Source organism: Emys orbicularis, chromosome 1 (assembly GCF_028017835.1).
Source record: "Emys orbicularis isolate rEmyOrb1 chromosome 1, rEmyOrb1.hap1, whole genome shotgun sequence".
In the NCBI taxonomy this organism is placed as follows: domain Eukaryota; kingdom Metazoa; phylum Chordata; order Testudines; family Emydidae; genus Emys; species Emys orbicularis.
Window position 1 is genome coordinate 337,083,643 of NC_088683.1, and position 14,446 is coordinate 337,098,088.

Genomic DNA, 14,446 nt, shown 5'->3' on the forward strand with positions numbered 1-14,446 from the left:
ACCGAAAAAAGTAAGCAGAGAGAGGGAAGGCAGGTTTTAAAGAAAGAGTAAAATGTGATGGAGTATACTGGCCATTCAGTGTTCAGAGAGCAAACACTTCTGGTTCATGGAAATAAAATGCATTACTCCTGTGCTTAACATACCGAGATGTGTTCATGACCAGAAGGAGTTAAAAAGCCGGGATGCTTGGCAGGTGACCCTTTGACCCCAGCAGGAGGTATGTAACCTGCTGACCTTCCCTGAGAAGGGGGCTGGAAAGTCACACAGGCAGGTCAGATAGCTTAAAAACTCTTGCCCAAAGCAGGAGAGAGGGAAGATTACCTTGATTCGGTCTATTATATTTTCTTTTGCTTGCTACAGTTTGATGACTGGGAAAGAGGCAACTAGCAGGGCTGTGTTGTGTTAAAGGCCAAATACAGTATCCTAGGAAGATGAAACTTTGCAGATAACAAGGCAGAGTGTCTGGTGTCAAAGTACGGTGGGGAACTTCCCTGCCCATTCCAGAGAGCAGGAATGGGGAAACACACACACACACACACACACACACAGAGTAACTGCATGCATGCACGCACGTGTAACACCGACAGACCCCAGTCATCAGCAGGCGGGATCGAACCGAGGGGACCGCTGGAGCTTAGTGCATGAGCCTCTACCGCATGAGCTAAAAGCCAACTGGCTGTTAGCAGACTCATTTTCTTTTTTTTCTCTCTCTCTCTCTCCCCCCGCCACTAGATGGGACAGAACTCCACACCCAGGAAATGTGTGGATTAGACCCGCACGCACAAACACACACACACAGAGTAATTGCAGCCAAACCAAGTTGCAGAGTGCAAATTCTTGAGGGATAATACCTTTGTCTTCCTAAAACACAGAGCCATTGCTCTGATACCAGTATGATTCAGACCTTATAAATACTTAATTAGACACAAAATTCTACTGTATTACCATTTGCATTTTCTTGTGGTGCTTTTACAATCTCTTATATATGGTTGTACATATTATAGGATTTTGTCCTGCACTCATGTTTCATTTCCTTTTTGATTATGCTCCTTTAAGGTCTTGTCTATGTTATAACACTTAGCTGAGTCTGCGACCAGTTAGTGACAGGGCACAAGGTAATTAACCATGAGTTTAACCTTGTGTCACTTTTACAACTGGCACAGTCTACCACTTGGCTTTCGTCCAACAGCTAGGTCATGCTTATATTATTCTGTAGACAGGGCCCCCATAGTGCTCATGTAACCATGTTAGTTCTACCTTAATCGCAGTTAACTCATGCAATTAACTCAAAAATATTAATTGCTATTAAAAAAATTAATCACAATTAATCACAGTTTTAATCACACTGTTAAACAATAGAATACCAATTGAAATTTGGCATGCTTCTATGCTGATGACTTGCTAAATAAATAATGCATTAATTAAATTTGTGACTGACCTCCTTGGGGGAGAATAGTATGTCTCCTGCTCTCTTTTACCCGCATTCTGCGATACATTTCATGTTATAGCCGTCTCAGATGATGACCCCAGCACATGTTCATTTTAAGAACACTTTCACTGCAGATTTGACAAAATGCAAAGAAGGTACCAATGTGAGATTTCTAAAGATAGCTACAGCACTCGACCCAACGTTTAAGAATCTGAAGTGCCTTCCAAAATCTGAGAGGGATGAGATGTGGAGCATGCTTAAGAAGTCTTAAAAGAGCAACACTCCGATGTGGAAACTACAGAACCCGAACCACCAAAAAAGAAAATCAACTCTCTGCTGGTGGCATCTGACTCAGATAATAAAAATGAACACGCATCGGTCTGCACTGTTTTGGCTTGTTATCAAGCAGAACCTCTCATTGGCATGGATGCATGTCCTCTAGAATGGTGCTTGAAGCATGAAGGGACATATGAATCTTTAATGCATCTGGCACGTAAATATCTTGTCACGCCGGCTACAACAGTGCTATGTGAACACCTGTTCTCACTTCCAGGTGACATTGTAAACAAGAACCGGGAAGCATTATCTCCTGCAAATGTAAACAAACGTATTTGTCTAAGTGACTGAATGAACAAGAAGTAGAAATGAATGGATTTGCAGGCTTTAAAGTTTTACATTGTTGTATTTCTGAATGCAGTTTTTTTTGTACGTAATTCTACATTTGTAAGTTCAATTTTCATGATAAAGAGATATTACAGTACTTGTATGAGGTGAATTGAAACATACTATTTTGTTTTTTATAGCACAAATATTTGTAATAAAAAATAAATATAAAGTGAGCACTGTACACTGTGTTCTGTGTTTAATTGAAATCAATATTTGAAAATGTAGAAAACATCCAAAAATATTTAAATAAATGGTATTCTATTATTAACAGTGTAATTAATCGTAATTTTTTTTATCACGCAATTAATTGCAATTAAGTTTTTTATTCACTTGACAGCCCTAAGCAACAAAGAGTCCTGTGGCACCTGTAATGCTCCAATACATCTGTTAGTCTATAAGGTGCCACAGGACTCTTTGTTGCTTTTTACAGATCCAGACTAACACGGCTACCCCTCTGATATTTGACAGCCCTAGTTAGTTCTCTTCCTCCCAACTCTCTTTGCAGTAGGACAATTCAGAGAATATCCCCCAAATGTTGTGGTTGCCTCTCTGAGACTCTTCTGGACACTGCACCCTGGTGAGGTAGTAGGCACGATTACAACCACTCCTGACACACAATTGTGTTGTTGGGTGTGTGGACAGTGTAACCAAGTCAGCAGTCGATTTACAAAAACAGTTTTACTTGTTAACATATGTGGGACCTGAGTCTCCTTTATTATTAAAGAAATGGGCTAGCCTTAAATATCAGTGAGGAAGTTTACCATTTAACTGTGACAATTTAATGACAGAAATTAGATTAATGGCCCTTAGCAACGGTTTAAAGGAAGGAGATTCCTTTTAATGATCTTCTGCTGCAAATTTTATTTCATGAGGGTGAAGGTACAGATCTGAATCGTGTCATTGTTACAAAACATTAACTGGAGAAAATATAGTTACCACAGAGAAAGATTTAAAAGACTAACTTATTCTAAATTTATTTACCTAGTGTAGTCCACTGTCCAGAAGCTGTAAGCAATTTCAAATTGGCGCTAACATTTGGATCATTAAAAAATGCCTAAAATTTCAAATTAAAAATGAAAGTTAACAAAATGAGATTCATAATATCAACCAAAGCAATAAATTACATTTCTATGACAAATTTTAGGGCCCAATAAATAAGTGGCTTCAGTATGATCTCTGAGTTTGCATACCCAAAAATTACATCCCCAAGTTTATGCCTTTGCAATTTTGACTAACCATTTTTTTTTTTAAATATACCCACAAAGGTATTTATGTATGCAAATTTGAGGTTTTCAGTCTGCAAAACATCAGTTGTCCCAAACTATGCCTGGTGCTTGGCCTGATTAATTTTAAGTGCATGACAAAGTTTTGCAGAATAGGGAATTATCAGAATGCTTTTTTCTGCAGTATAATCAAAATCCATACATAATTTTCATACTTTCTGCAGACCAAAGTTAGAAAAATAAACCATAAATTACTATATGTAATCTCTACAATTAAACTAATTTATCATTTTACCACTAAAAAAAAAGTGTTAAGGAGACAGTAGATGTGTCTTTAATAAGTCTTTGTCAATTACGATGTAGAATAATACCAGAGGGAGCTCAGATGCTTAGCTACATTTCTGAATAGAGTTTTTCTTTTATGTTACCACCTGATTGTGAATTAATCTCCAAGAAAAATCAGCTGACGTTGTCAAATGTCTATTCAACAAATAAGAGAGGAAACCAACCTACTTTTACACTAAACAGATGCATTCTCGCTACTAAATCAAATCACTTTACAGAGGTGAATATATCCTCTTTTATACACAAGGAAATTGAGGAACACAGAGATTAAAGACAAAGGGCCTAATATTCAGAAATACTAAGCATCTATAAGACCAACTGAAGTCAACGAGAACTGCAGGTTCTCAGCACCTCTGAAAACATGGCCTCACTTCTTCAAACTTCTAAATGCACATGCACGTCTAGCTTGTGCATATAATTACTGTGATTGAGCAACTGATTGCATTAACTGCATATTCACATGCATTTCTGAAAATCTAGGGCAGGCCTACATGACTATCTCCCAAATATCAACGGAGAACTAATGGCAGCCAGGACCAGAACCAACCAGAGTCCCATTCTTTAGTTCTTATGTTGCCTCACGGGACCAACAGAGAAATGTTAACATTGCCTGTAAAATACTATCATAGTATTACACAGCTCACCAAAAATATGAGCACCTCACCCCCAATCAGGGCCAGCACAACTCATTAGGCGACCTAGGCAGTCACCTAGGGCGCTACAATTTGGGGGGCGGCAACTGCGGCGGTATTTCGGCGGCGGGACCTTCCGCCGCCTCTGTGGGGGGCGGCATTTTGGGGTGAGACCTTCCGCTACCTAGGGCGGCAGAAAAGCTGGCGGCGCTCCTGCCCCCAATCCACCTATTATCAAATTTACGGTGACTGTTCGCCACTTGTAAAAGCATAATATAGCAGATATAATGGGAAAGTTTAAGTGTTATTCCAGCACAAAAAAAGTTACAGTTCCTTTAAAAAGGAACCATTAAATGTGATAGATTTATAACTACCTTAACAAATTCATCCTTTCGATAGGCCTTAAAATGTTGGTCAAAACTGAATGCTTGCACGGTGATTCTGCCATGCATGGACCTGAAACCCAGAACATGGAACTAATAATATTAAAAAACACACACACTGGACACATCCCTTTAGAATATATCAGCAGTTGAAAATTATCTATATATTTTCTAGCCCAGGCACAAAAACCACACTCTCACCCTTTCATGACAACTGTTGATAATTATTTTTTCATTATATTTTATTCATCTGTCCAATAGATTAAAAAATTACTCTTCTAGGGCAAGAAGAATTTTGCAAGGCTGATATCTATATTATTTTATTTAAAATAACAGCAATTAACTTTGCTTCAGGAACTGTCCTCCAAACAGCTCTTTACATGCCTGAAAAACACTGAAAAGATCTGCAGTAAGTCAAGCTCTGGACTCACCACAGTTTTACTGCAAAACAAGGTTGATGTTAATTAGGGTTGCCAACGTTCTGATCACACAAACCGAACACCCCTGCCCCACACCTTCCCCGAGTCCCCACACCTTCCCTTTCCCCAAGCCCCGTCCCTGCCCCTTCGCTGAGGCCCTGCCCCCCTCACTCTATCCCCCCTCCCTCCATCACCCACTCTCCCCCACCCTCATTCACTTTCACCAGGCTGGGGCAGGGGTTGGGGTGCAGAAGGGGGGTGAGGGCTCCAGTTGGGGATGTGGGCTCTGGGGTGGGGCCAGGGATGAGAGGTTTGGGGTGCAGGAGGGGGCTTCAGGCTGGGGAATGGGGGTGCAGGCTCTGGGAGGGAGATTGGGTGTGGGAGGGGACTCTGGACTGGGGCAGGGGGTTGGGGTGCAGGAGGTGGTGTGGGGTCCCGACGGCGCTTCCCGTGGCTGCCAGGTCCCTGCAGCCCCTAGGTGCATGGGAGCCCAAGGAGGCTCTGCATGCTGCCCCCCTCCCCTAGTGCCAGCTCCACAGCTCCCATTGGTCACGGTTCCCGGCCAATGGGAGTTGCGCAGCCGCCACTCGCGGTGGGGGCAGCATGTGGAGCCTCCCTGCATGTAGGGGCCGCAGGGACCTCACAGCCGCTTCCAGGAGCTGTGCAGAGCCAGGGCAGGCAGGGAGCCTGCCTTAACCCCGCTGCTTCACCGGCCGGACTTTTAAAGGCCTGGTCAGCGGTGCTGCCCAAAGCCGCCAGGGTCCCCTTCGACAGGGCATTACGGTCGAAAACTGGACACCTGGCAACCCTCACGTTAATCCATATATCCAAGGGAAAGTGTAACATCAATAACCTCTTCATCCTCCTTCCCAGCAGATCCCAGCCCCTCCTGCCCTGCAGCCCTCCCCCTTCTCTCCCCTCCCAGCAGATCCCAGCCCCTCCCCCTTCTCTCCCCTCCCAGCAGATCCCAGCCCCTCCTGCCCTGCAGTCCTCCCCTTCTCTCCCCTCCCAGCAGATCCCAGCCCCTCCCCCTTCTCTCCCCTCCCAGCAGATCCCAGCCCCTCCCCCTTCTCTCCCCTCCCAGCAGATCCCAGCCTCCTGCGCACCATGCCCCCAGGGAGCTAGCAGCGTTTCCCCCTCCCACCATTTGCGGAGTCGGCCCTGCGTGTCCCTGTTCTCCAGGGACGGGAGGGGTTTCTGGGGGAGATAGCGGAAAGCGAAGCGCCGCTCGGACCCTTCATCCCCGGCAGACATGTTCCTCCGCTAGACGCCGCACTGGTTACCATGGAAACGCACCCAGCACGTGGTGCTCTGGTTTTCAGCTTCCCCCCGGGTTCTCTGCCGCGCTGACAATGGTTCCGCTGCCCCCAGGGGCCGCGCTAGCTTCCACTGCACCTTGCGGCTAGGAAGGGAGGCTCTTGAGCCGGCTCAGCTTCCTGCTCTCCCCGCTTCTTAGGCTGAGCGCGCTGAGATTTCCCCTCTTCCTTGCCTCTCTCTGTCTGCAAGCACATACAATGCTGTGATTCAATATCATCAGGCAGCTGCCCCCCAAGAGGTCAGCAGGCATCTGGCCGGCTGGACCAGGCTTCCAGCCCTGGTTGGAGCTTCCCCAGCCAAGCCCTGGGCACGGTATTGGCAACCCCCAGCCTTTCAAAACCCGGAGTCAAGACCCCCATTATCATGAGACTGTTGTGCAAATAACTCATTCTGGCTGCTTGGTCTTGTGGTGTCTGAGCCATCCGGCTGCACTGAGGTCACCTTAAGTTTTTCCTTGCAACCATAAAAGCTAGTTGAAGCTTTTTATCCCCTGACTCCAGGAACTCTGGGGCTAAAGGAAAACATCAGCTATCCTGAGAATTGGCAATTGTGGAGCCTTGTGAAACCTGGGGAAAATTCTGCTTTTCATAAAGAATGAAGGGAGCATTTTCCTGCATGACCATTTCTCACCGTTTCCATTGCCAATCTGCTTTTCCTGAAAAGGAGGCCTTATTTTATACCAAATCTGCAAGCAACATTTTACTCTTCTGTTGTATGGACAACAGACTCCAGCTTTGGAGTTTTCTGTTTTCAAGCAAAAAAACTGTGAATATTGGGGGGTGGCGGCGGCGGCAGGGCATTTAGGACCATATTTGATTTTTCAGTGATGAGCTGGATGCCAAATTACTTTGATCACTGCTCAAGCCACAAAAGTAGATGCTCTTTCAAGACCAAGCTACAAAAATGCAAAAACTTAACCCCTCCCCTTATTAGAAAGTCCCATGGAAATTAATAGAAAATTATAGCCTTTAGGATGGTTCAAAACCACCAGGTGAATTTTAATCAAATATTCTGTCTTGCAAATAGAATTCCATACGGTGATTCCAAAAGCTATAGAAATTACATTGTTAATAAATTCTATAGAAATTGCTCTGAAAACCTATAGTATTCAATAGTTTTATGTCTATTAAATGCTATAGATTTTCCATAAGTGTCCACACACCAATGACCTGTAATTGATAAGAATTAATTAGAAAATCAAACTACAGCAGAACCCTAAAACATACATGCCAACCTCCCCTAGCTGAGATAGACAATCCTTATTTATCAGCAAAATATTTACCATTTCCCATCTTTTGTTTCCTGCAGAAATTCTCCCACTCCAATACAATTCTATAGAGTTAAAATATATACTCCTATTTTCCTGCCCAAATGTTTCTTTTTATACCATTCAAAGGATGGCAGGTGTGCATTAAACATTTAAAAGCTGATAAATATAAGGGATACACCTTTTAACGCCATTGAAATGTGCTGAACTGGCAAAGGCTTGGGGAGGGATAAAGTAGGAAAAAGTAATCTATCTTTTGCTGCAAAATAGAAACCATGTTCTAAATAACAAACAACTGGAATACATAGCTATGACCTTGTGCTTGACAAGTCTGGGTGGAGATAAGTATCTCCCTGTGTGTGAAGCTCCTATTGCCACAAATGTTGGTAGAAGCAGGAGTGACCAGAGAGAGAACTGGTTTGGGCAGAGAATCAGAGGTAAGGGTGCAGCAAGAACTAGCGCAAGGCACAGACTGTCAACTTGGACTTACCCAATCTCAAATGTAAGACACAAAAGGCAAAACTTGATATCCGTAGTACTTCTCAGACAAAAATACTCCCACTGACTTCAATGAAAATTTTTTTTGACTAAGGTATTGATTCAGCAAAGCACATGCTTAAGTCCCACTGAAATCAATGGTGCTTAAGTGCTTTGATGAATCAGAACCTAGAAAACGAGCAAGGACTTCAGGGTTTGGCCCAATAAGTGCAGCACAAAATGTTTAAAACAGCATGGAATAAATTTCCTTACTGTATTGTCATCTATCTGTAACCTTGGCTTCATAATTTAACATTTCAAGTTTTCATCAGTTCACAATAATAGAAGTCAGGCTTGGGGGGCGGGGAGGTTTACTTTTGTTTGTTTGTTTTAAACAGCCTGTTCCCCACTGCTTTGGACCTTGTGTAGTCATTTACACCAAAATGGAGAGTCAGGCTCAATATTTTTAAAACAAAAATGCTTTTCTAAATACAACAGCTTTCCTCACTAATTTATGATGAGATTTTTAGCTTTTGTGATATTTTCAGTGTGAAAATCCTTATATCCTTCTGTTGTATAATGAAGTCCCAAGAGCATAAAGATGACAGTCCTTTAAACAGTAACAGTGGCACACAATATGTATTGTCTGACTAGTTTTCTCAGTATTATTTATTTTTCACATATTTATATATTTGACTCTGAAGAGTCATAATGATATTTTTTAATCTGCTGAATAAAACTATGGTATTTAAACACAAAACAGATAAACCAGCCATTGCACTGCAAACAGAAATCAAATTACAGAGGATGAGCCCAGTTGCACCTTTACAAAATACATCACTTTTTAAGGCAAAGGTCAGGCAGTGAAAGATTAGCAACCCATTCCAGCTGGGGAGAAAAGAGAAAACCTGTATAGCAGCTCTCTCTGTCTGCTGGCAAAAGTCTTCAGCATCAATGGAAAATGGTTAGGTAGTGGAATTTAATTGGTCAGAAGAGAGAAAAGGATAAACATTGGAGTACATCCCTGGAATAAGTGACAGTATCTCACTGCTTTACAGTGTTGTACATAAACTATAGTTGCTTAGTGTGGTTTTGGTATTAGACACCAAATTAAGGGCTTGATCTTGATACCTGTCTATAATTAAGTCAGTGGGGCTATTCACAGCAGTAAGAGTTCAGGACTAAGGCTCAGATCCATAAATGGTCTTAGACACCTAAAACACAGATTTAGGTGCCTAAATCCCAGGTTTAGGCACTATTGCAAGCCACAAAACCCCTACATGGCTGCTGCTTAACTCTGTAGGTGCCTAAACTCACTTGGTGCCTACATTTTCACTATAAAAGTCCCTTAGGACATGTGCACTGCAACCTCAGGCAGGCGTCTGGACACCTATTTCACACCTAAGCCTCAAGCAGGGTGGAGATAGGTGCTCCCTTGCCTATCTTACCTGCAAGACTCATGCTCAACGTATATCTAAGCCAGGATCCACAAAAGGGACTTAGGCATTGCAATGCTGAGTGTCACAATGCTTAAGTTTTAGATGCCGATAAAATCACTGGAACAATACTGTGATCTACACAGCCTGAGTTAGCCTCCTATGCTCCCCATACAATGAGTGGGGAGAGATAGGAGCGTAAGAATGAAGTCCACAAAAGCCAACATGCTAGGTGAGGAGTGGCCTACACTAGCCAATGGGATGCCAAAGAAAGGGGAGTATCCTAAGCCCCACCACTCTCACAGAGGTACTAGGAACCTAAATTCAGGAAGTAAGGAGGTGCCTATTTCTGCTTGTGATGCACAAATAGGAACCTCTCTCCTGGAGTTAGGTACCTAAGTTGTTTCCTGTATGCAGTGGTGTTGCAGCCATATTGGTCCCAGAATATTAGAGAGACAAGGTGGGTGAGGTAATATCTTTTATTGGACCAATATCTGTTGGAGAGAGAGACAAGCTTTCAAGCTTACTCATTGCTGCTCTTCAGGTCTGGTAAACTTACTCAGAGTGTCACAGCTAAATACAAGGTGGAACAGATTCTTTGGCATAAGTAGTTAACACATATTTCAAGGAACTATTCAAGGTGAAGTGGTCTGTTAACATCCCTCCAGTCATAGGGAGGAAAGGGTGGGGGCGGGAGAGGGGAAGCAGTTGGGTTAAGGGGTTGTTAGTGGATTATAGATTGTTGTAATAAGACATAAATCCAGTGTCTCTATTCAGTGCATGATTTTTAGTGTCAGCCAAAGTTATGAATTTAAGTTCCCCGACTCATCTTTTGAAAGTGTTGTGCAGGTTTCCTTTGAGCCGGGTGAGGACTGGTAAGTCAGATATAGAGTGATTGCTTTGTGAAAAGTGTTCAACTACAGGTCTTGTCTTTAATCATTTTCCTCTGTGAGTTCATTCAAGAGCGTAGTGATTGTCTGGCTTCACCCACATAGTTGCTATTGGGACATTTAGTTCACAGGATGAGGTATGCCACATGTTGTGATAGGCACGTGAAAGACCCATGGATCTTTAAAGGTGTGTGGTGGGGACTGTTGATCATTGTAGAAGTGGAGATATGTCTGCAGGTTTTGCATCTGTTGTTCTGAAGGCATCTGGTGCTGCTTTGAGTTGGTGTGTCCTGCTCTGTGGGGAGCTTGCTCCTGATGATGAGGTTGGAGAGACTGGGGGTAGTTTGAAGGCCAGAAGAGGAGATTCAGGAAAGATTTCTTTCAGGATGGAGTCCCCCTCAAGGATGGGGTGTAGTTGTTTGATGAAACCCCATTTGAGTTCCAGTGTCAGGTGGTATGTGACAACTGGGGAGTGCGGTCAAAGGGAGCTTTATTTCTATATTGAAGCAAGTATTTGGGTGTACTGTTCCATGATGCGATCTACTTCTCTGGTGGAGTGTCCTTGTTTGCTGAAGGCAGTTTTGAGTGTGTTAAGATGTACATCCCGGACTTTCTCCTCTGAAGCATATTCTATGGTATCTGAGAGCCTGGCTGTAGGTAACAGATTTCTTGGTGTGTTTGGGGTGGTTACTGGACCTATGAAGGTAGGTGTGGTGATCTGTGGGTTTCTTGTATATAGTTGTCTGTAGGGTTCCATTTTTGAAACTGACTGTAGTGTCCAGGAAGTTGATGCTAAGCATGGGAGTTTAATGGACAAGTCATGGTGCTTGAAATTGTGATAGACATCTATGAGGCAGTTTATCTGTCCAGAGGATGAAAATATAATTGATGTATCTCAGGCATTGGCTTTGTGGAGCATTTGTCCAGAAATTCTTTTTCAATGTGGTCCATGAAGAGATTGGCATGATGGCATCCTAGTATTTTCCTCAAAGGGAACTTGCACAACACTTTCAAAAGATGAGCCTGGGAGCTTAAATTCATAACTCTATTAGGCATTAAAAATCATGGAATGAATAGGGACAATGGATTTATGGTTTATTACAATAATTTATAACTCACTAACTCCCCCCCACCCCGCCATTGCTCCCCCCACTTTCTTCCCTACAACTGGAGAGATGTTAATGGGCCACTTCGCCTTGAATGGTCCCTTGAAATATGTGTTAACTACTTATGCTAAACAATCTGTTCCACCTTGTATTAATTCACTCTGAATAAGTTTCTCAGACCTGAAAAATAGCTTTGCGTAAGCTTGAAAACTTGTCTCTCTCACCAACAGAAGTTGGTCCAATAAAAGATATTTCTTCAACCACCTTGTCTCTCTAAGTTGTTTCTTGTAAGAATGAGTTAGGTGTTTGCCTCACTGCATACAAAATAGCCACAGGAGGTGGTGGGTTTATAGTTTAGAGCACTCATCTCGGATGCGGGAGACCCAGGTTTAATTCTCCCCTCTCCCATTGGCTATCTTAGGAATCTCCCTGCCTAGTATACAGGCTTTTGTAGACCCCATTCTCCCATGCCTGTCTCTTCCCCATTCACTGTATAGGAAGCATAGGTGCGTAACCCAGGCTTTGGGGATTGCAGTGATTTTTCAAGGAGCCTAAAAAGTTAGGCCTTGCAAAGCTTAAGTCCCTTTGTGGATGGGGCCTAAATATTTACAGAATCAGGTCCACAGAGACAGAACATTTTATCAACATACAGCTCTAGAGCTTTTGTTTAAATTTTAAACAGCTGTTCCCCAGCATGCAGGAGGTTCTGGGAGGAAGGGGGAGGAGTTGAGATGATCAGCAGGGTCCACAGACCCCCGGGAGTACCCTCACGGATCCCAGTTTGAGAAACGCTCGTTTAAAAGATTGCCCTTATCTCAGTAATTGCAGTTGGGAACCCACTGAATTATTAAACTAACTACATCAGAATACAAGTAGGGCCTAATCCTGCTTCCTTGCTCAGCCAAAGCTCTCAGTGGTATATGAGAAATGCAGCATACTGAATTTAGTTAATGTTAATTTTAATGTTTAAGAAGATGTTTGAAAAGTTAAAGTAGGATTGTGGCATAAAGGTTAGGGTAATTTTAGAAAGTGTGAGATCTCTGGATACTGCGTTGAGCTATTAATGGGAGTTAGGCGTGCATAAGGAGGGCAGAATTGTGCCTCCGTGGACTAATTTTTTTAAATGCTTATTAAGATATCAGAAAGTTTGCATAATAGTATTGATCCTTTTTTTAAAACATAACCTACCTAAATCTAGCATAACCTCTTGCCCTTCTTATGATTCTTGCTGAGCTCATGAATCAGTCATCTAGGGTGGTGCTAGCATCTTCCTTCAGTCACACCCATTGAACTAATCCCTCATGTCTGTAGCTTGTTCAGCTTCAGTGCTGAATGTTAGTATGTGGCAATAAAGCTTATTATTTTATTTGTGCTAGGTTTGGCCATATAGCGTAGCTTTCTTTTATCAAGTCATTAATATGTTAGAGTCACTTTTCCATTATGAAATCCTGCCCCAAAGAGGCTTGTGATATTTTACTTAATATATATGTTTACAATTTATCATGACCACCCTGGCTTAAACAGGAGATCTTCAATGATCTGAAACTCAAAAAAGAGTCTTACAAAAAGTCAGATTACAAAGAATTAATATAAACAAATAACATAAGTATGTATGGACAAAATTAGAAAGGCTAAGGCACAAATGAGATTAAACTAGCTAGAGACATAAAAGATAACAAGAAAACATTCTATAAATACATTAGAAGCAAGAGTAAGACCAAGGACAGGGTAGGCCCGATACTCAATGGGATGGGGGATAAATAACAACAACAGAAAATGTGGAAATTACAGAACTGCTAAATGACTTTTTTGTTTCAGTTTTCACCAAAAAGGTTAGTAGTGATTGGATGTCTAACATAGTGAATGCCAGTAAAAATTAGGTAGGATCAGAGGCTAAAAGAGGGAAAGAACAAGTTAAAAATGACTTAAACAAGTTAGATGTCTTCAAGTCACCAGGGCCTATAGGCACTGACTCCGTGGGTGCTCCAGGGCAGGAGCACCCATGGAAAAAAAAATTAGTTGGTGCTTAGCATGCACCAGCAGCCAGCTCCCCTCTCTTCCCCCCCCCAACCTCCCATCCACCAGGAGCCCTGCCAATCAACTCCTCCCCCTCCCTCCCAGCATCTCCTGTCCGCTGCAATCAGCTGTTCTGGGAGGAGCAGGGACGGGGCACGCTTGGGGGAGGGGGCGAGAAGACGTGGGGTGGGAGCAGGGGCAGGAAGAGGCGGGGTGTGTGGACGGGGTTGGGATAATGAGTGGGATGGGGTTGGGGCCTGGGGTGGAGCAGGGGTAGGAAGAGGCGGGGCAGGGGTGAGGGCTGGGCGTGGGGCAGAGTGGGGGGTTGAGCACCCGGGGCCTGGAGGAAGCTGGTGCCTGTGCCAGGGCCTGATGAAATACATCCTAGAAAACTCAAGTAGCTGAATGAGGAGATAACTGAGCCATTAGCGATTAGCTTCAAAAAATCATGGAAGACAGGAGAGATTCCAGAGAACTGGAAAAGGGGAAATATAGGCAGGGGTGAAAGTAACTTAAAGGACTTACTGGTACTCCTGAGTCCTTAGTAGGGGGCAGGGCCTCAACCGGAAGAGGTGGGGCCTTTAAATCCCCGGGTGCTTTAAATCAGGATTTAAAGGGCCCGGGGCTGGGGCTGTGGTAGCAGCAGCTGGGAGCCCCGGGACCTTTAAATCACCCCCAGAGCTACCAGCTGCGGAGGCGGCTGGAAACCCCGGGGGTGATTTAAAGGGTCCGGGGCTCCAGCTGCTGCTATCGCAGCAGATCCCTGGGCACTTTAAATCACCATCAGAGGGGGCTCCCGGCTGCCGCCACCACCCTGGGGCCCCGGCCTCTGGCGGAGCT

General features: G+C 43.6%; 1 protein-coding gene across 1 annotated transcript in view; it reads right to left on the bottom strand.

Moving 5' to 3' along the window:
* CFAP300 (cilia and flagella associated protein 300) overlaps nt 1-6,351 on the bottom strand; it is a 29,503-nt gene extending 23,152 nt beyond the window's left edge. Inside the window, exons 1-3 of the mRNA XM_065406218.1 lie at nt 6,242-6,351; nt 4,670-4,751; nt 3,077-3,149 (exon numbers count right to left, since the gene is read on the bottom strand). Coding sequence (XP_065262290.1) covers nt 3,077-3,149; nt 4,670-4,751; nt 6,242-6,351 — 265 coding nt within the window. The remainder of the gene's footprint in view (nt 1-3,076; nt 3,150-4,669; nt 4,752-6,241) is intronic.
* Between the last annotated feature and the right edge of the window lie 8,095 nt (nt 6,352-14,446).